This window comes from Monocercomonoides exilis (genome assembly GCF_001643675.1).
Source record: "Monocercomonoides exilis strain PA203 chromosome Unknown scaffold17-1647472, whole genome shotgun sequence".
Lineage (NCBI taxonomy): Eukaryota > Preaxostyla > Oxymonadida > Polymastigidae > Monocercomonoides > Monocercomonoides exilis.
Window position 1 is genome coordinate 271,907 of NW_027150562.1, and position 21,011 is coordinate 292,917.

The 21,011-nt window shown below is 37.4% G+C and overlaps 5 protein-coding genes across 5 annotated transcripts; 3 read left to right on the forward strand and 2 right to left on the reverse strand.

Annotated features, from left to right (window-relative positions):
* Positions 1-64: 64 nt before the first annotated feature.
* MONOS_6971 (putative serine/threonine kinase) lies at positions 65-3,622 on the reverse strand (the record flags this gene model as incomplete). Its single annotated transcript, XM_067877257.1, has 9 exons — positions 65-1,656; positions 1,833-1,973; positions 2,227-2,334; positions 2,484-2,572; positions 2,690-2,782; positions 2,847-2,884; positions 2,945-3,136; positions 3,211-3,368; positions 3,425-3,622. The coding sequence occupies 9 exons, from the start codon at positions 3,620-3,622 to the stop codon at positions 805-807; spliced, it is 1,869 nt and encodes a 622-aa protein (XP_067729110.1). The 3' UTR covers positions 65-804.
* A 22-nt stretch (positions 3,623-3,644) lies between these two features.
* Positions 3,645-5,641, forward strand: MONOS_6972 (putative BTB/POZ domain-containing protein KCTD8/12/16). Its single transcript, XM_067877258.1, has 7 exons — positions 3,645-3,866; positions 3,923-3,990; positions 4,070-4,102; positions 4,163-4,333; positions 4,404-4,426; positions 4,508-4,845; positions 5,027-5,641. The coding sequence occupies exons 1-7, from the start codon at positions 3,663-3,665 to the stop codon at positions 5,189-5,191; spliced, it is 1,002 nt and encodes a 333-aa protein (XP_067729111.1). The 5' UTR covers positions 3,645-3,662; the 3' UTR covers positions 5,192-5,641.
* Positions 5,642-6,487: 846 nt separating this feature from the next.
* MONOS_6973 (putative protein of unknown function (DUF4205)) lies at positions 6,488-10,696 on the forward strand (the record flags this gene model as incomplete). Its single annotated transcript, XM_067877259.1, has 4 exons — positions 6,488-6,689; positions 6,771-6,824; positions 6,917-9,916; positions 10,053-10,696. The coding sequence occupies 4 exons, from the start codon at positions 6,488-6,490 to the stop codon at positions 10,259-10,261; spliced, it is 3,465 nt and encodes a 1,154-aa protein (XP_067729112.1). The 3' UTR covers positions 10,262-10,696.
* On the reverse strand, positions 10,687-13,410 carry MONOS_6974 (putative serine/threonine-protein phosphatase family). Its single transcript, XM_067877260.1, has 7 exons — positions 13,300-13,410; positions 13,097-13,239; positions 12,117-13,032; positions 11,758-11,996; positions 11,527-11,627; positions 11,232-11,361; positions 10,687-11,149 (listed from the first exon to the last, which is right to left on the reverse strand). The coding sequence occupies exons 1-6, from the start codon at positions 13,394-13,396 to the stop codon at positions 11,319-11,321; spliced, it is 1,539 nt and encodes a 512-aa protein (XP_067729113.1). The 5' UTR covers positions 13,397-13,410; the 3' UTR covers positions 10,687-11,149; positions 11,232-11,318.
* Positions 13,411-13,763: 353 nt separating this feature from the next.
* MONOS_6975 (putative EF2563 family selenium-dependent molybdenum hydroxylase system protein) lies at positions 13,764-20,906 on the forward strand (the record flags this gene model as incomplete). Its single annotated transcript, XM_067877261.1, has 16 exons — positions 13,764-13,767; positions 13,821-13,993; positions 14,049-14,239; positions 14,290-14,512; positions 14,607-14,908; positions 15,057-15,797; positions 15,931-18,665; positions 18,785-18,842; positions 19,017-19,387; positions 19,562-19,586; positions 19,721-19,841; positions 19,910-20,057; positions 20,105-20,226; positions 20,284-20,545; positions 20,620-20,752; positions 20,813-20,906. The coding sequence occupies 16 exons, from the start codon at positions 13,764-13,766 to the stop codon at positions 20,904-20,906; spliced, it is 5,703 nt and encodes a 1,900-aa protein (XP_067729114.1).
* Between the last annotated feature and the right edge of the window lie 105 nt (positions 20,907-21,011).

Sequence of the window (21,011 nt, forward strand, 5' to 3'; positions counted from 1 at the left end):
GAAAAAATTACAAAAACCTTTTTTCATTTTTTAAGTTTTGTTTCTATGAATAAAAAATAGCAAATGTTACACGTATATATTTTGATAAGTGTTGTTGAGTGATTTTCATTTGAATGAAGTGGGTTTGTGCAAATTTAACAACAAATAAAATAAAAAATAAAAATAAAAAAATAAATAAACCTAACTCCAAATTCAAAAAGAAACAACCAAATAAAAACATATTGAATAAGAGAAAAGCGAAGAAATGACAAGCTGTTGAATCCTGTCAGAAGTTGCAGGCAGAGTGCTAAGTTTGCGTGACATGCTTTCAAGTGCAGCTGCAAATCGCATAGGCACACTCAAACAACAGACATTAAATGGAGAAGAGAGAAAGAGAAAAAGAAAAAATTAAGGCAAAGAGGTTAAAGTAGTAGAAAAAGAATAAAGGAGAGAAGGAGAAGAAATACATTGTATCATAAATAACTTCTTTTTTGAGAATTGAAGAACAAGAAAGAAAAAAACAAAGAAAGATCAATAACACAGCAACAATTTTTATTATCTCAAAAACACAAAAACAAAAAAATGAGATAAAATAGAGTAAACATGACAGCTTCATATCAACAATAAACAGCTTACTTCAAATAAAATCAAATCAAATCAAATAAAATATAAAATAAAAATGAAAAAACAAAATTACAATAAAACGTCCACTCATGTTCAATTGAAATCCGTGAGCAGACAGTTAAAAGCAAGCATCAGTGCATCAACGCAGCTAGCATATTACTTGTTGGAGGGCGTGACGTGTGCAGAAGCAGTTAATCGCCTCTAATCGAAGTCCGACTCATCTTCGTTGCCGTTCCCTTCGCCACCTTCACCGTCTGATTCACTCTTATCGTCATTATCTGCGTCTGCTTTGTTGGAAGAGGAGAGGAGAGACGAAGAAGACGAAGAAGGTGAAGATGTTGACTGAGAGAGAGAAGAAGAAGAAGAAGAGGTGGAAGAAGACGAAGAATCCAACTTTGTGAGATCTCCATCAAGCGCCAGGGGCTGAGAAGGAGGAGGAACAGGAGCCACTTTCTTTTCAGAAGGTGTTGTTGAAGGAGAGATAGAACACGTTGAAGGCGAACCGCCTGGAGATACAGATGTCAAAGAGTTTGCAGATGTGGTTGAAGAATAAGAACCAGAAGAAGAAGAAGAAGAAGAAGAAGCAGAATTAGCCAGAGCTCCGTCCGCTTCCAGCAGCGGGGCAGGAATAAGCTCGTCATTCATACACTTCGCAATGGCGTCGTGGATGAAGAAGGCAGTCTTCTGCTGTGTCTCGATGGTGTCTGCTGCTGTGAACGAGAAGCCAGCGAACTCTCCCGTCGATGCTGCGTCGTCATCGTCTCTCTTTTCGTTATTCTCATCATCTTCTCCACACTCGCCACTGTCCCCGTGGTCTTCCCTAATCTCAATCTCCTCATCGTCCTCTTCATTTCTCTCTCCCTCTTCCTTTGCATCTCCACTCTTCTCGTTTGCGCTTCTGCTATTTTCTTCCTTTTCAGCCTTGTTTTCTCGCTCATTTGCAGGCTCTTCGTCTTCGACGCCGAACTCTCCTTGCTCGTCTCCGTCGTCAGGGTCCAAAGGAGCCATCGATGTGAACTCGGGATCGATGTTTGCCAGATCATCAGGCGCAGCCTAACAATGTAGAAGGAAGTTCAATTGAAAAATTGAGGGGAAAAAAAAATATCATGAAGATTTAATGAATAGCCATCAAATGAAAAATAAATGTGTTATAAAGATAGAAAGAAAGAAAAAGAAGAAATAAAGTAATAAAATTTATAATTAATAGAAAGCTCAACTGACAGCCAAACCACTTCTGGGATGAATGTGGGGGTGTATTTCTTGTTGTACACATCGTCCCAGTTGAGCGACGCGAAGAAGGGATGCTCTTTGATGTCAGCAGCACCTCTTGCTTGGCATCCTATTCGATTTCTTGGTTCTCGATGAAGAAGCTTAGTGAAATATTTTTAATAATAATAATAATAATAATAATAATAATAATAATAATAATAAAATCAAAATTATAATTAAAATTGTTAGAGAGAAGAATTGGAAATGCAGTTGGAAGATACAGTTAGCAGAAGAAATCAAACACAAAAGAGAAAGAAATAGAAGAAGCACATGAATATCGACAAATATTTAGACGAAAAGTTATAAAACAAAGATAACCACTGTAAAAATAAATTGAATAGCACAGTCTCATACTTTTCTAAGCAAGTCTCTTGCATCAGGACTAACAAAGTCAGGAAATTGCACTTCGCCACTCAGAATGTTTTGAAACATGATTTGCTGGTTATTGTTGTAGAATGGCGGCTGTTGTAATCAGAGGATCGATCATAAAAAAAAAAAAAAAAAAAAAAAAAGAGAGAGAGAGAGAGAAAGAAGAAAAAATGAGATAATTCGAATGAAAATGCATTAACAATTTTTTTTCAAAAAAATTCTGAAAGGAAAAACGATCAAACCAATCCAACAAGAATCTCGTACAGAAATGCGCCTAATGCCCACCAGTCAACACTCTTGCCATAACCACCTGGTCTCAACATCTCAGGCGCTTGAATGAAGAACAAAAAAAAAAAACAAATTACAATTTACGTTTTGGGGAGAGCAAATGAAAGAATTCATAATTAAATTGATAACTGTTACTGGTGAATAAGTAAACATTCAATACCTAAATATTCTGGTGTCCCACAAAAAGTGGTCGCCATCTTTTGAGTGTTAATCTGCGTTTTTGAAAGCCCGAAATCTGTGAGACGAATATGCCCTACACAAATACATAATGATTTGAGATTTCAAACAGAAAAAAAATAGATTTTTCAAAAGCAAGCCATCAGCTCCAAGAAGAACATTTTCAGGTTTTAGATCACTAAATTAAGAATGTTATTGAAACTTTTGAAAAAGATTGAAAAATAATTTTTCAAGAAACCGATAAATAATATCTTTTTTGTGAATTGCTTCGAATGCGAGTATGATCTCTGCTGCATACAAACGGCATCGTTCCTCAGAAAAGCGTCCTTCTTTTTTAAGATGGAAAAATAGATCCCCACCATTTGCAAAATCCATAACTAAAAATAGTTTCTTTTCCGTTTGGAAGGCATAACGCAAATTAACAATAAATCTTTATATGCATATTTGAAACAATACAAAAGAATAATTGCTCATTTATCTTTTCCAAAGGATATTGATTCATACGGATGCTCAATTTGTTGTAGAACATTCTTTTCTGTGATGGTGTGCTCAACTTGATCGCCACGGATAATTTCATCTTTGCGAAGAATCTTTAGTGCAAAAAATTCACCACCTATTTTCTTTTTTACAAGAAGAACTTTTCCAAAGCTTCCCTTTCCAATCTTAAAATAGACAAAATTAAAAATTTATGACAATAAAATTAATGTTTGCAGCATACAGTTTTTAATGGAATAAAATCCGTCAATGCGACTCTGTCTTTGCAATTAGGTAACTGTTTAAGCAAATTGAGATCAGCAACCATCGGCGTTGGCTGAGCAGATGGCTTTTGCGTGTACTGTTTTGTTGCAATTGGAGCAAAAGGATTTTTTGGCACAACTGGTTGAGGCCCAGCCATTTCAGATGTTATTGGTCCCATGTTGAGGATATAATAATAGGTCAGATCTATATAGAAAAAAATGTCCTTAACCACGATAATGGATCAAAGGCTTCTACTGGATAAGGAAAGGGAAGAATTTGCCAGATATTCAGTGGAAGCAATGAGAAACCTTGACATGCAGAGAAAACAGCTTCAGAGAGACAAAGAAGCTTTTGAAGAGCAAAAACGGAGATTTGAGAATAGAAAAGCCGAACATGCCAAAATATCTGTAATAAAAAAATTAGTTTGTAATTAACATAAATGCAGCATTTTATATCGATAAAATCTTTGCTTATAAAGGACGAAGAGGTTGTGGAATTAAATGTTGGAGGAAAACTTTTCACGACTTTGAAAACAACTTTAATGAAGTATGACATTTTTTCCCTTATATTCAGCATTTAAGTGAAAACAACTTTAATTTTAAATTTTCATTAATCCTATTTTTAGACAAGAAACTTCACTTCTTGCTCAAATGATAAGGTTTATTCACAAAAGTTAATTTTATAAATTCAGATTAACTCATACTTTGTAATTTTTTAGCGGGAAAAAACAAGTGGTGCGCGATAAAGATGGTAGGATATTCCTCGATAGAAATCCCGAGATGTTCTCAATGATATTAGAGTTTTTACGAACTGATTCTTTACCGGTCGCTTTTATATCTCCTGCTGAAGAAAAAACATTTCATTCTGAACTTGACTTTTTCTCTTTGGGGTTTTCATTCTTTTATTTGAATCTTTATAAATTTGGATTAATTTTTAAAAAATTTATTATTATTTGATAGTCCATCAACTGTTCCATTTGTTGGTTTGAACTTTCATTTAACTTCAACTTTTGTAAATGTTATTTATTTTCAATTGTACTATAATTTTCCCTTTCCTTTTCTAGCTGTATGGAATCCACACCTTAAATCAAAGGGACTTGAACTTCGTGATGATGGCAAGACTGTTGAAGTGGTAGGAGAAGATGGTGACCACACAATTATAATTGGAGACAGAAAGATTACCAGTGGCGTTGTCAGCATAACTGTGCAGGTCGTTATCCCACGGCCTAATCGGTACTCATTTGGAGTGCTTCCCGATATCCCTCCACATTTTAACAGAGGTTTTGGATATAAAAATGGTGTTTTGGGTTGGGGATTGCACGATCACACAGGAAGCCTGGGAATATTTTGTCAGACTCAATTGGTTGCTCCGAGCACTCTGGGTTATTCGACAGGAGATTTGGTATGCATTTGAGTGGATGTTTGAAAAAGAAAAAGTGTTTAGCAATGTTCTAAAGAGTATTTTTTTTTAAAAAGTCATCATCCACAAATTAGATAATTGAAACCTTAACTTTTATTTTAATTTTATTTTTTCCCCCTTTTCAAACAAATATTTATCATCATTACTTCAATTTATTATTCAGGTCACATTAACTGTTGATGTTGATCGAGGCAACCTTTTCTTCAAAGTCAATGGAATCCGTTGCGCTGAATTGTTAAATTGCGAAGTTATTAAATTGGGTGTGTACATTGGAGCAACACTGTTTAATAAAGGGGCAGTTTGGAAGATTGTTCAGTCAAAAATTTGAAATTTTCTAATAATCGTTTCAGTTGATTTAATGTTTATTTTTTTGATATTTTTAAATTATTTGGCAATAATAAAGATTGATTGTCAGTTTCATTAAAAAGAATGTTTTTTTCTTTGTAAAAAAATATTGATAAGAAAGTTGAGAAAAATGAAGTTGAGAAGCAAGAATTGGAAAAAAAATTAAAGAAAAATGCAAATCAAAACATAAAGATTCATGGATTAACAATTTCACTTTTCCTATGTTCAATTAAGGAATTGTATTGATTCTTAAAATGAAAAATTGAAGAAAATTTGGATTATTTTGTTTAAAACTATTACCACCATGGAATATTATTTCCCGCTTCAAATATCTGAAATGGTGAACAAAACTATTTATTCATAAAATGTAATTATTAACTTTGTTGATAAAGAATATGATCAAACCTGTAACAAAATTGTTCAATTATGTCCAAAGATATTTCTCAAAAAGAAAGTGACAAATCACAAAAGCAAGAAAATGAAAATAAAAAGGAGCCTATTTTCCCAACAACTGGAATTTTTAGTGCTTTGAATCCGGGAATTGGGTTTGCCTTTTAAGAAATCATATATTTCATTCAAATTAGTCCGAAAACATTGAAAATTTTGAATATTGTTATCGTCTTTTTTGTTTTGTCGGTATTGATTCTTCTGACTGTTACATATGTTTGGGGAACAATTAATATTCATATCATCATATTTGCAATTCTTTCAGTTTTATTCATTGTGAGTTGGTACTGGTTTGTCTCACAAATTTTTGTTTAATAAACTTATATGCTTTCTCTTTCAAAGGTTTCTTTCAAACTTAAAAAGCTCCGGATTGCTTGAAGAAATGTTTCAAGAGCATAAAGAAATTAATTCTCAGAAAAGTTCGACCGAAAAAATGAGCACAGAGAAAAAAGAAAAGGAATCCGAAGATCAGAAGAAAGATTCAAGTGAGCTAAATGCAACAAGCAATGAAAAGGAAAATGAACCAACCAAAGATACTGCTGCAAGCAAAAAAGGTAAAAAAATGAAAGAGAAAAAACAGTAACAGACATTCACATCGTTGTTACTCGTATTTATATGACTTATATTCACATTGAACATCAGAAGCATTTCATATTGTATTTCATCAAAATTCGATTTCTATTTCAAAATTCGAAAAAAAAGTTGATAATGAGAATTGGAGAATGATGAAATATTAGTGAATATTTTTTTTTTAATTTCTTGTAATGTTAATCGATCAATCATAAGAAAAGCATTCTTGAAAAATACCCATAAGTTTTCTGATCAATCTTTCATGAACAGCGATCAGAGAATTGTCCTGATACAAAACATTTCCGAAGCCTTAATACGGGAATACTTAAGCAGAAATGGAATGAAAACTGTTTTAAAGCATTTTGAGATTGAAAGGCCTCGCTCGACAGCGGCAATTTCAACACGTAAAGATTTGAGCGATTCTTTATTTTTGACCCGAGAAATGAAAATCAACAAGCAAAAGAGCATGCATTAGTACACCTTTTCTTCAAAAATTAACGTAGTTTTTTCTATCATTCTTTCTTATTTTCTTTCAATTTTTGAAGAGCATCCTTTTTTGACAATTCTCGAAGTGTTAATTGAAAGTTATCTTTCATCAAGTTTGCATTTCGTTGCAACATTATGTACTGTGCATTTACATTTGATTATCTGTTTTTTATTTCAAAATTTATTTAATTTGAAAATTATTAAGAGGCCGAACAATTTTTGTTGCCTCCTGCAGAACCGTTGCAATTTCAACGATCTTCATTTTCTTCTTCTGCACAAAGATCTTTTTCTCCTTCGCGGTATGCATCTGGGGCAAGTTCTTCTTCTCCTACATTTCGTAGAACTTCCAAGCAAAATTCATTATATCAATCACCTTCCTTTTCGCGTTCAGGCAATTTAACGCCAACTCCAATGTTTTATTCTGCATCGCCAATTGAAAACGCAGAAAATTCAACCGTTGGAGTTCTATCTTCATTGCCTCCATTACCAACAATACCATTTATTGGTTCATCTAGTCGCAACAGTGCTTCTCATCCTGGATCTCCTATTGATAGCGCAAGCACTCCGCTTAATTCTTCCAGATCTTTCGCAAAAAGGAAAGAACCTTCACACACTTCACTCCAAAAGTTTGTCGAAAAGATCGATGGAGATGGAGAGAACCAGCCCGACCACCGTAACGAAGCTAACACTCCATCTGGATGTTTCGAAAAAGAGCACGAAGAATGGAAGGAAGCTGATGACGAAATTGCAAGGCTGATATACAAAAGCGAAGGACAGCACCTTACCGATCCCATCCCTTGCGGTGCCTCGCCCATCCTCAACGACAAGAGTGAACGAAGCAGCAGCTGCCGCTCCCTGCGCAGTTCACAGGTGAGCTCCCAGCACAGCTCGCAAAGGCGGTCGGTGCAGCTGAGCCCTCGCCTTTCACAATCACTCAGCTCTTGCGACAGCAGGCCGATCACCCGCCGCAAGTCGGTGAGCGAGCAGCTGGCGTCCGACGGGGTTGTGTCGGCAGAGGGAGTGATCGAAGGAAAAGGAGGCAAAGGAATGATTCCTGATGGTGTCGTTATTGAGGAGAGCAAAGACGAAGCACTTATATCGTTCCCACAGTCTGCATTAGCCCATTCGCAGAGCCAGCCATATGAAGCGTCAGACTTTGCCTCGAGCTTCCTGGATGAGAACAGCGACGAGGCAGACAAAGAGGTCCTGCGCATCCGGCGGACCTCGTCTGCAGCAGCAGGCATTCTGCACAGGAAAGTGTCTGACACGTTTGCCAACAACATCTTTGCAGACAGCGCTGACTCCAGCAACGAGGACTCGGCTGGGAAGACGAGTACTAGCGAATTGAAGGCTCTTTCGCTCAGCCGCTCGGGGAAGGACAGAAGAGACATGATGGTGGGAGACTTGCTCATAACAGAGCGCCAGTGGAGCGACAGGACTCCATCTGCGATGGGCAGGCCGATTTCCTCGCGGTGCGGCAAAAGGAGGAAGAAAAAGAATGCAGCGATTGACAGAGAAGATTCTAAGCAGAAGCTGAAGGGAAGGGAGGATGAAGAAGATAGCTCGGATATATTTAATGATGACTATGAAGATGATGACGACGATGATTCTGAAGATGATGATTCAAGTGGAGATGAAGAGATTGGGGCAGTGAAAAGAAGAATTCATTCACATATTGATTCAACTGATGAATTGTCAGCTGAATTTAACGACTCAACCACACATTTGCACAGCAACAAGACAGGAGATCTGGATTCAAAGAAGAGCAGCAGAGATATTCTTTCTGCGTCTGCTTCTGCTTCTTCTCATTCAATTCCCATCAGCACTTCTTTGTCGTTCTCGTCTCTGTCAAGAACAAAAGGCAGCAGCAGTGAAAGAGAAAGGTGCAGCAGCGGAATGGGGTTCTATTTGGGGCGCAGTCAGCAGAACGACGATGGATATGCGCTTATTGACATGGATGCGGATGAAGACAGTGGAATTGGCGAGGATGCAGCAGAATCTCCAAATGGAAGCACTCAGAATTCTGCAAAGAAAAGCACAGAGCAGTTGCAGAAGCTGACACTTGACCGAAGAGACGACAGATATTTGAATGCGACTGAGAGGCCAAAGACGTCTGCTTCACATCTTTCGACTCGCTCAATGTCATCTATAGGCTTCAGCATCTCGCCCAACGCCACCTCAGCCACATCCACTTCTCTGTTGGCATCGCACGCATTAACTCAGCTGCAGCAGCTGTTCTTTGGCTCTGTTCGTTCGTCTTTCCCTGCATCGTGGATGCAAGGCTTCACATTCGATGCACCGGGTGGTCCGACTTCTTTCTGTCTTGTGCAGGAATCAGAGGGTGCTTCTGATGTGATGGCGGCTGTCCAGGCGCATCTGGTGTATTTTGCCTTCCACGACGAAGAAGGAATCGAAGAGAGACAGTCTAAACAGGCTGCTCAGCACGGATCTGGTTTTTCAAAGCCTCGCAATTCAACACAGCCAGAGAAATCTCTCAAGCAGTTGCAGGCATCTTTACTTGAAAGTGAAGCCAATGTGCAAACAGCCAGCTTCTCTGAAGAGGAGCAGAACAACTTGCTTGTTGTATCGTTGGCTTCGATCTTGTGGCGCTGCGGAGACGAGCAGACAGCCACTGTTGCCTCGCTTTCATCACCCTGCTCTCCGTCAGCTGGCTTCCCTCCCGCCTCAGCTGTGAAGGCCACACGAGCCGAGAGCCGAGATATGCTCAGAAGAATTCTAGCAGCGTCGCTGCCATCTTACAGAGGGCCCTGGGGTGTGTGTCTCTTTCTGCTGTCGATTGTCCTCTCGCGCGGGGTGAATGTGGTGCAGAGCGAGGTGATCGGAAAGGGGCCGCTGGTGACTGGCGAAGAGAGGGCATCGGACGGACTGATGGGGCTGCTACTGGCGGGGGAGGCGTCGCTGAGCCAGGAAGCAGGCAGAGCAGAGATTGGGCTGATGAGCGTGAGGGAGGTGGACGGCGGGCGCATGCTGCCTCCACTGAAATACCCGTACAATCCGATTTGGGTGATGCAGATGGAGACACACTCGGGTGTTCTGTTCTCATATTCGCCGATTCATCTTCTGGACATCTATCACTCACACCCGCAGACAGACATCGCAGCCCATTTGCATTCAACTCAGAAACACACACTTGTCTTTTACAACACTCTCATCCCACTCAACACATTCATGTCATTCTCAGTTGGTTTGCTCTTTTTTTATTTTTATTTTTTTTCCCTAAACTTATTTATTTATTTCTTCATATTCTTGATGCGTTTTCATTTAAACACATTATTTTCTCTATTTTTTCAAAACTTGGCGATTATTTCATCTTTGCACAGATATCTCAATTGAGCCATCAACTCCATCACCACCACCACCACAATCATCATCATCACCCTCTTCTTCTTCTTCTTCTTCTTCTTCTTCTTCTTCTTCTTCTTCCACATCGCTTTCACTATGCACATCAAACTCTTCACTCGAGCGTGTCATTCTCACAACATTTCGTGGTGCAGCACTTCGCCAGGTCAGCCTAAGCCTCAAAGGTTGATATATTCCTGTGCTTGGTTATTCACTGCTTTGTATATATTCATTTCGGGTAGTCTTTTTCTGTTTGTATTTATTTATTTGCTTACTAACTTTCTTGATTGATTGATTAATTGATTTTTTTGTATGTTTATTGTATCATCTGGTCTTATTTCATTCGTTAGTTATAACTTCTGTTGTTTTTTTTCTAAATTCTCTTTATTGTTCTCTCAAATAAACCGAGTCTTTCAGATTCTTCTGAAACAAATTGTGGTTTTTATGGTTTTGCTTGTTGAGTTTTCTTTATTTGGCGCAATCACCCACCTATTTTTGGCATCTTGCGAAAGGCAGGAGATGATCATATATTTTATTTTATTTTATTATTTTCATTTCTAAGTTTGGAAGCACATAGCAACTTTCATGAAAAAAATGAAAACAAAAATTATAACATTTTCAAAAACTCAATGTTATTTTGTGTAAATTCTCACAGGCGACAAGCTCATAAATGTGAGAGGAACAACAATGCGAACGAAATAATATATTCATTAGAAAAAAAGAAAAAGGAAAGGGAAAGGAAAAGAAAAGAAAAAAAGAAAAAAAGAAAATAATGAAATTATAAACTGTATATAAAATTACTAATTGAGAGATATAAATGGCTCAAGAGCTCATTTTGAAATTAAAAAAAAAAGATAAAAAAAAGAAAAATGATTATTGAACTGTTCAAAGCACAAACAAGACCATCAAACGGAATGCTTTCAGTTTCTTCTTTTGGAGCAATTTGCATTTCCCAAAGAATTCTGATTGTTCGCACAGCCGAAACAAACAATCTCAGCTGCTTCTCTTTTCTCGATTTTGAATAAACAACTCATATAACAAGAAACAATCGCTAACAAATAGTCAACAAACGATTTTTCTTTCTCATTTGAAAAAAAAGATAAAAGTACAAATAAAAATAAAATAAAAATAAATATGGAAACAAAAAAATTCCACCTAACATTTCAAAGGTTTGCCCAAACAAGCTGCAATTCTATTTGTTGTTGAAGAGTTTGACTTCACAAAACTCCACTCGGAAGAGATGCTGTTTACAAGGCTGTTGATCGAACTTCACTGAAATTTGATTCGGAGCTGGTGAAAAACGGAAAATTTACATTTAAAAAATAAAATGGATTTAATTTATCGAAAGAAATTGAAAAAAGAAAGGAAGGAAAAAAAGACAAGCATAAAGTTCAAATGAATCAACATTAAAAAGGTTTTCAATCTTTCCATCCATCATCCAAAGAAATAACAAACTCGTTCATGTTGTCAACGATGTACTTACGAAGAGCGTCTCTCACTTTGATTTTGGTCCCCTCGACTTTTGCGCTTGCTCCTGTGATTTTCTTGATGAGTTTCTACAAGTTAAAAAAAAAAGGAACATTTGATATAAAAATGTTTGCACATATACACAATTATTAAAGCAGAAAAAGTTCATTGAACAGATTTGTTAGTTTTCATTCGTAAACAAGAAATTGTTTCGCAAACATTCACTTTCTTTATCTCGTTCTGTGGCATGACAAGATCATAGTTCTTCTTCTTATCAACATTTGTGCTCGAGAAAACATACGCAGTTGATGAGGAGCCTGTTGAATTAGAAACTCCCATCTTTGCGATAATCTTCTTCACAACAGTTCCATTCACATTCTTGATGATTCGAAGATTGTATGTATTTGGGTAAATTGCGTACATATCGTCTTCGTAAATCTCACCTGGATATAGTGGAGCTGGAAAATAAGAGTGGTTTAATGAAGGGTTTTTCGAAATTATCATTGGAAAAAATAATAATTGTACAAAAGATAACATGAAAGTGAAAGGAAATAGCAAATAAATAAATAAATAAATACATCTGCACGCATTATTGCGGAAGAGCGAAATAGATTCCTTATCAGAAATATTTCTGATCGCATATGGAATCACATATTCCGCCATCAGTTTGGAAAGTGACATCTCATTAGCAGCAGACAACTTAACTGCGTATTTTCCTGATGAATGTCCAATCACTTTATCTAAGCCGAGTTCTTCTTGCTTCTTCGCAATCATCCTGTTGATGGCATCTCCTGTTTTCGTCTCCCACTTATCACGCTTCTTAACCATTGCAAAATCTTTCAGTACTTTTTGATTCGCAGTCAGCCAAGTGTGGTTGAATTCCAATGTCCGTTTTCCTCCTGTTTTCAATGGCAATTCAAATTCAAGCACACCAATTGTCTCCATGTACTTTCCGCTTTCCATCACATACACATCGTCCATTTTAGGTGCAACTCGCTTTTTGTGAGAGTGTCCAGTTAACAGAACAATCGGCAAATCTGGACGCTGTTTTTTCACGGTGTCTATAATTATATCGATATCTGGGTTATCTGAATTGATGTGGCATAAGCAAATAACCATTTGAAGCGAAGGAGTCGATAGAGCTTTTTTAACCCAAGGCTCGCGCAAAGTATTTGATACTTCAGCGACAATTGAATCAGAATCATGTTTCTTTTCCGTTACAACAAATCCCATAACGAGTGCATGCCCTTGATTGTTTGGCAAAGGTAACAAATAATATTGATCTGTAATTTTCTTCTTTGGATTAACATGGTGTGCATTTGCCCCAAGATACCTTCCAGCCCAAAATGGTCTAACATTTTCAACGAGATTTTTGATGCATCCATTTGATTTAAGTTCATGGTTTCCGATGCAAAGCGAGTCATAATTCATTTTTTTGATAACTTCAAACACAAAATCTCCTTGAACATTCGTTGCATCACTAAGACCTGTTCCCTATAAAATAAAATAAAACAATAATCAATGTGTTTTTGATGATAGCCTTTTGCATTTTTCACACTTGTGTTAAATCTCCAGTATCAAATGCAAAAACTACTTCGTTGGACTGTTTTTTTGCCTTCATATGATCGATAAAATTATAAACATCGCCAGCAGTCACATCGAGCTTTTGTACATGATGATGCTTATTGATATATCCATGAACTTTGTTTGAATTAAAAGAAAATAAAAAATACCAGAATATTGGATAAAATGAAAACATACCGTCTGAAGTGTGAATTAATGTAAATTTAAGTGTATCATTATTAGATTGGCTTGCTGATGCAACTTGAATTAGAGCTGCTAATAGATAAAGAAGCATCTTTATTGATCAATGAAACAAATTTTTCTCTCCAAAATAATAAAATTATATCCCTCAAAGAAATGAAAAAACTTTAGAAATATTAAACAATTTGTATTGAAAAAATGAAATTCCTTTAAAAGCATACGATCAAAACAATAAATGAACAAAAATTAATTAATTATGGCAATAACTTTTTTATTTTTCTTTTTAGCGAATGTTTGTGAAATATGGAGCATGTTTGCTATTGTGCACATATATTTATTTATTATATTTTTTGTTTTTTGTGAAAAAATATTTCTGTCTTTGCGTCAAAAAGACAACAACATAACAACTTTAGGAAGAGGAGCATTTGGGGAGGTAACAAAAGTTGAACATGAAACTTCACATGAGTTTTTCGTGTGTAAACGAATAAACGTATTTGATGAAATGGAATTGCAGAAAGTAAAAGTTGAAGTCGAATTTTTGAAAAAAGCATTATGCCCATTTGTGGTCAAATTTATTGAAGCATTTCAAATTGAAGGCGCTTATTGTATCATAATGGAATACTGTGATAGTGGAGATTTGCACAAACTTGTTGCAGATTATTCAAGACTTGGAAGGCATCTTTCTGAGAAAGTTCGCATAATATTGAATTTATTAACATTAAAACATTTTTTTCTTGAATTAAAAGATGTTCATGAGATTTATGGTACAAATGATACTTTCGCTACACCATTTGCATCAGCATCAAATAATCCATCGTGATATTAAACTTGAAAATTTATTCATGACAGATGGAATACTTGTCAAACTTGGGGACTTTGGCTTTGCAAAGCAAATGGAACAAAAAACTCCAATTATACAGAGTACTCTTGGAACACCGTATGCACATGTTCTATTTCGTTGTAATTTCATTCTTTCTTGTTATGAAGACAATATTTTTCACCTGAAATGATTAAAGGGAGACCATACAATTCAGCAACAGACATATGGTCCATGGGAGTGGCCTTGGCGCAAATGCTTCTGCTTCATCCTCCATTTTGGAGGGCGTCAAGATACACAACATTTAAAGCGATCTTGGATGGGGATCGGGAACAGCTGCCTTCAATGTATTCAGAAGATGTCAGGTCGATTGTTGATAAAATGCTCTCTTTGGTTTGTTGTTCTGCTAAAAAGGAAGAAATTCAATTGTATTTATTGTTGTTATTACACATTTTTATTTTTTTTCACATTCTTTCATTTTTCACAGGATCCTTCAAAGCGCCCAACCACCACAGAGATAATAAGCAACAGCTATTTCCTTCGGAATCTTCGTTCTTTGTGTGATGAATGGAAGAACACACTCGCTTTGCTGGACGAGCTGTCTTCATTGCCTCTGTCTGAAGCAACGACTGACTCTTCGCCTTCAGCTCCCTCACTCACATCAGAAGATGCCAATGGCGTGATGGAAAGTTCCTCAACTGCCAAGCCTCAAGCAACAAAGCATTCAAAATCGAAGAAACACCCTCTTCTTCGCAGAGACGAGATTCTTGCTCTGTCTCGGAGTCAAAGGTTTTGGGAATATATCATTTACTTGTTGTTTTTAAATGCTATTTCTCTTCTGTTTCCACGTCTATTGCTTCATTCATCGTTATTCATTGTTAATGACAATCATTATTAAAAATGTGCATATCACATATATTTACTCGTATTTCCATAGAAATCGCATCAAAGACCATATCACAGAATGTCTTCAGTTTGCTCAGTCAACCATCACCTCAGTTCTGCCTGTTCCTCACCACATAACAGCCGAAGAACCATCTATCAAAGAATCTCTTCTTTCTTCTTCCTCCTCCTCTTCCTCTTCCTCCGATGATAAGACAGACACCATTAAACACACAGCATCTGACACTTCCTCTTCTCTCACTGGCATTTCTGGTTCATCTGAGCCATTAGAACAACCACAAACCCCGCATGCAACTGAAAGCGACCTGCTCTCAGGTCCCTCCATCTACTCCTCCACACGCTCAACTGCATTCATTTCATCCTTCACCACATCAGCTGCTTCTGCTTCGTCTGAATCTTCTTCTGCTTCTTCTTCAATTGCTTCTTCTTCAATTGCATCTTCTTCAATAGCTTCTTCTTCCTCTTCTGCTGTTCTCATAACACCACAAGAGCTGCCTTCTTCGCTGTCTGCCTCAGAAAACAGAATGAGAGAGGAGTCAATCAATACAGATACATCTATTGAAAGCTCAGGATTGGCATTTCCTTCTCCTCTTTCTCTTTCTTCTTCTTCCTCCTCTTCTTCCTCTTCTTCTTCCTCTCCAGAAGTCATTTCACCTCCAATAACCAGGCCACACACGGAGTTTTCGTCAGAACAGAAGGAACAGTTTGCCCCTTCTCGTTCTGTGGAAGGCGTTGGAAACTTCGCTAACATCGCAAACATCTACGAGAAACTCAAGTTTGCTTTCATTTATTTATTTATTTTTTTATTTATTTATCAAATGGAACGAATAATTCACTTTTATTTGTATTTATCTTTTTCTTTTCTTTTTTTTTTTTTTCTTGTTAATTGTCTTTTATTGTTATTCAAGGCATCCTTCATACAAAGTTGCCCAGAAGGCTCTGATGCAGATCATTGACGCTTTGTCAACAAAATCACATCCATCATCTTCTTCCTCTTCTTCCTCTTCTTCTCCCTCTTCTTCTCCTTCTCTTTCTTCTCTCTCCTCTTCCACCTCTCTTCCCTCTACTTCCTCCTCCTCCTCCTCCTCCTTCCATCCTCATACCGCCTTCGACGCAGCCACCAATCTCATCGAGATCAGCGTTCTCCCTGCCATCGCCCGCCATTTAGAGATCGGGCGAGGCAGAACAGTTCTCTTATCTCTCGTCGCATTGACGCGAATGTGCTGTGCTGCTGACCCGCTCTTGCCAAACAGCAACAGAGAGATTGATGAGCAGATTGAATGGACTCCGTTTGATATGCGTACTCTCAGGGCCCAGAGAATTGCACCACGGCACATTCAGCACGTGGCTTGGTCTTCTGCTTCTGCTTCTGCTTCTGCTTCCTCTTCATCATCATCATCTTCTTCTTCTTCTTCTTCTTCTTCTTTATCTCTTTCCAGCGCTTCACAAGTTTGTTCTCCTTCCTATCTGGTGACACACATTCTAAGATGTGGATGCCTTCCTCACATTCTTCGTCTTTTGTGTGGAAGATGGATGGAGCATGACGAGGCTGGTGAGCAGAGATGGAGAATACGACATGAAGCAGAAATAGAAGGAGAAGGAGAAGGTGAAGGTGAAAGAGAAAGAGAAAGTGAAGGTGAAGGTGAAGGTGAAGGTGAAGAAGAGGGAAATGTGGAACTGAAATCAGCAGCAGCTGCGGCTGCAGCTAAACGAAAGGCTAATGGAGATGCTTTGGAGCTGTATCATAACTTGCTTGTTGTTCGATCAACATCTTCTTCCTCTTCCTCTTCCTCTTCCTCTTCCTCATCTTCCTCCTCCTCATCTTCCTCTTCTTCTTCTTCTTCCTCTTCTTCTTCATTTTCATTTGCCTCGTCTCAGTCCTTTTATTCTGCGTCCTCTGCGTTCTGGGCGCCCAACAGCAACAAAGTCTCTGCTCTTCCTCAGCCTTCTTCCAACGTCGGCGTTTCTTCATTCATCTCCAGTTCGTCTTTGTATTCTTCTGATTTCGCCTCTCAATCGACTGTTTCGATTGTGCCAACAGGACAGCCCCTGCAATTGATGCAACCTTCTTCTTTAAATTCTTCTTCTTCTTCTTCCTTCTCTTCTTCTTCTTCAGCTGTATTCACTCCACAAACATCAGACAACATCGCTCCTTTCACATCAGCTCAATCTTCCTCTGAACAGTCTCCTTCTTCTTCTTCTTCTCTTTCTGTCTCTAGCAATGCTATCCCATTTCAACAACAACAACCACAACAACAACAATTCATGTCTCCTCTCTTCGCCACACAAGGCATTCCCACCATCACTCCACAACCTCTTCATCAACCTCCTCCTCATCCTCATCCTTCTTCTTCTTCTTCTTCTCTCATTCACCCATCTTCCTCAAATCGAGTGTTATCATTTGGAAGATCAATTGTTGTTGGCTGTATCTTCTTTCTGGAGCAGCTGGTGTCCCATTCAGACGAAATGCTAATGAAAAAGATGGTGAAAGAGGAAAGGGTGATGAGCGGAGTGGTTGAAGCAATAAAGAGAGCGATTGCGGGGAAGTGGGTGACACAGGAAGAGAGGGAGAACGCAAGGAAAGAGGGAAAAGAAGGAAACAATGAAGAGGGGGTGAAAACGATAGATGCAGAAGAAAGAAAGGGGGATCAGCAACAGCAACAACAGCAACAGCAACAAAAGGAGGAGAAAGAGGAAGAAAAGAAAGAGGAGAAGGAGGAGGAAGAGAAAGAGAAGGAAGAGGAGAAAGAGGAGAAAGATGACAAATCATCTTCCTCTCATTCCCATCGAAAGTCCTCTTCTCACCGCTCGTCCAGGATATACCACCACTTCCCCACTGACTCAGCTGTGTTGTATTCGCCTTTCTCTCTCTTTCTGATTGATCGGCTGTTGCTGCTGCTTCAGAAGATTGCCTACAGAGGTATTACAACCTCACTCGATAAAATGTCGAACCGGTTTTCTGATCTTGCGATTCTGCTAAGTGTGGTGGATGTGCTGCTGTCGTTCTGGAAGACGATGCATGGCGCATGGGAAAAGGAGAAAATGGAGAAGGAGAAGGAGAAGGAGAAGGAGGAGAAAGAGAAAGGCAATGAAAGTATTGATTCTTTTGATCGTGTGGAGTTATCCAGCATTTATCCAAAGCTATCAAATGTTGAAGAATATTCCATATCAGACTTAATGTTGATTTCACAGCCGTATTTGTCTTCCTCTTCTTCCTCCTCCTCCTCCTCCTCCTCCTCCTCCTCCTCCTCCTCAACATCAACAACAACACAGTATTCTTTCTCTCCCTTGTATTATGCCCCCACACTCACCCAGCTTCTGCTTCGTTGTACTGTCACCATCGCTGCCTTCATCAAAAGTGAACAATATCCACACGTCGCATTGAAAATGGCTCCTGTTCTGCTGTGGGCATCAAAAGTTGGACTTTCTGTGCTGAATAATAATAATAACGATACTAATAATAATTTTGGCAATAACAACAATAAAGAGGAAAGCAAAGAAAGAGGAGAAGATAATGTAGAAGAAGAAGCAGGAATGGTTATGCAGAATGGCAATGAGAAGGTTAAGAGTAACAAAGAGTTGGCTGTTGAGCTACTGTCTATGGCATCGACTGGATTGTATCACTGCTCAGAGAGATTTGAATGTATGTTTTATTATATTGAAAATAACTAACCAATAAAAAACTTTATTAATGAATTTATTTATTTATATTTTTTTTTTCTCTCTCTCTCTCTCTCTGGGATATATATAAACGCGTAATAGTGAATAAAGGAGCCGTATTTTCCGTTGTGAAGTTTACTGATCTGAAAAAGCTCATAGAGTTTGAACTTCATCATCTTTCTGTCAATTTTTTACAATATTAATAATTGTATTTTCTTCTTTAATAAATGATTTCATACATATGCACATTTGGATTTGTGAATGGAATTTTAATCTTTTTTAATCAACTTTCTCTTTTCTTCTTCAAATTCTTCTTCTTCTTCTTCTTACACAGTTGTCCAAACATTCACATCTCATACCCTGCCCTCCGCTGTGTCGAAGAACTTGTCTGGGAAAAGAAAGAAAGGCAGACGAATTTCATATCAGCTGGCATCATCCCAACACTTATCGAGTTCTTGAACCCTTCTCGCTACTCTCCAGCAGCTCCTTCTTCAAACAGCACTTCAGCGAATCTTCCGTCTTATCCTTCAACTTTCTCGTTTCGCGACACTTATTTAATACATTTCTGTGTCCTTGCCATAAAAAATACTCAATTCAAAAATTCTGAGGGAGAGGCTGCTGTTCAGTATCATCCGCACATACGTGATTGGTTGAAACTGCTGGAGAAAGTTAACAATGGAACTATTGGAAGAGCAGCTAATTTATGTTTAACTTATTTTTCAAAATCTTTTTAGTTTACTTTATTATTTTTATGTATTTGTTTATTGATTAATTTCGACTAAAGAGTGTTTTGGGATTTTTTTTATTTTCATTTTTATCTTTTTTTTATCTTTTCATCGTTTTTATCTTTTTTTATTTATGTATTATAATTTTGTACAGTAGCTTATTGTGTTACAGTATTAGTGTTTATGCCTTCATTTCACAAAAAGAAAAGTTATTGGAATTTTTGATCAGAAAATGTTTGAATCAATAATTGTAATAAGAGGATCAGGTGAAATGGCAACTGGTATTGTTAATTGTAATTTAGATTAAATTTAGCGCATTTTTGTGGGTTATTTTAAAAGGAGTTGCCCATCGCCTTCATGTTTGTGGATTTAAGCTTCTTCTGACGGATATCCCATTTCCTCTCACAGTAAGAAGAACTGTCAGTTTCTCTGAGGTTACAAAATGAATCTTTTGAATGATTTTATTATTTTATCATTTTTAATTTGATATTTTACAACTTAGTGCATTTTTTCAAAAACAATTGAAGTTGAAGGAGTCACATCTGTGTTTCTTCAATATCCTGCATTACAGGAAAAAGAAATAAATCAACCAACGCATAATGAAAAGAGCGATGGGCAATTTCGAAATGCTATTGAAGAAACATGGAGACGTGTGGTTATTTTTAATAATTCATATTCTGAGCATTCATGAATGTAGAGCACAAACTGCCAGTTATAATTGATCCAGAACTTTTGGTGTCTCGGCGCTTGTTTGGTGATGCAATCCAAGTTGTTATTGATGCAACTATTAATAAAAAAAATATTGCAAAAACAAATCCTGTTTGACTTTCATTTATTCCATGAAATATATTAACTATGATCTTTTCAATCTATTAGTCTTTGGCACCTCTGGTAATTGGACTTGGACCTGGTTTTTCTGCACCAAAAGATGTTACAGCTGTTATCGAAACAAATCGTGGGCATGACTTGGGAAGAGTAATTCTTGAAGGCTCTGCAGCTCCAGATACTGGAATTCCCGGGGTCATAAAAGGTGAGTCTGTTAGAAGAGTTTTAAGAGCACCAAAGACAGGAGTGATGAAGTGTTTAGTGGAAATTGGTGATGAAGTAATTGAAGGTCAGACTATTGCAATGATTGATGGTATGTTGAATAGTCAATCTCATAAATCTTGAGTTTTCATTAAATCATTTTAAATCTAATGTCTTGTAAATCAGATGAGCGTATTTATTCTCAATTAACAGGAGTTGTTCGTGGTCTTTTGCATGATGGAGTGAAAGTTGAACAAGGAACAAAAGTAGGTGATGTTGATCCAAGAGGCAAAGACGGAGTTGATTTTAGGTTGATAAGGTTTGTTAGTGGCATTTGACGAACATTTTGTGTTTATGTTTTCTACGTTTGCTCATTTAGTGACAAGGCTCGTGCTTTATCAGGCTCAGTTCTCGAAGTTATCATTAGATTTTATAATAAAACACTGTTTCCTTACTCATCGTCTACACCTTGAAAAATTGTTAATAGATGTCTAAAACTGTAGATTATTTATTCATTTGTAATTTATAATAGCATTTTTGCTTCCTTGTTCAATTTTGATTCTGTGTATTTTGCCAGT

What these genes read in the sequence shown, in the direction of transcription:
- MONOS_6972 (XM_067877258.1), top strand. Translation starts at nt 3,663, where the DNA reads ATGTCCTTAACCACGATAATGGATCAAAGGCTTCTACTGGATAAGGAA. An exon ending in ATCAACTGTTCCATTTGTTG is followed by an intron (nt 4,427 to 4,507) that starts GTTTGAACTTTC and finishes TTCCTTTTCTAG; the next exon opens with CTGTATGGAATCCACACCTT. An exon ending in GTTATTCGACAGGAGATTTG is followed by an intron (nt 4,846 to 5,026) that starts GTATGCATTTGA and finishes TTTATTATTCAG; the next exon opens with GTCACATTAACTGTTGATGT.
- MONOS_6974 (XM_067877260.1), bottom strand. Translation starts at nt 13,396, where the DNA reads ATGCTTCTTTATCTATTAGCAGCTCTAATTCAAGTTGCATCAGCAAGC. An exon ending in ATACTGGAGATTTAACACAA is followed by an intron (nt 13,033 to 13,096) that starts GTGTGAAAAATG and finishes TTTATTTTATAG; the next exon opens with GGAACAGGTCTTAGTGATGC. An exon ending in ATCGTTGACAACATGAACGA is followed by an intron (nt 11,362 to 11,526) that starts GTTTGTTATTTC and finishes GTTTTTCACCAG; the next exon opens with CTCCGAATCAAATTTCAGTG.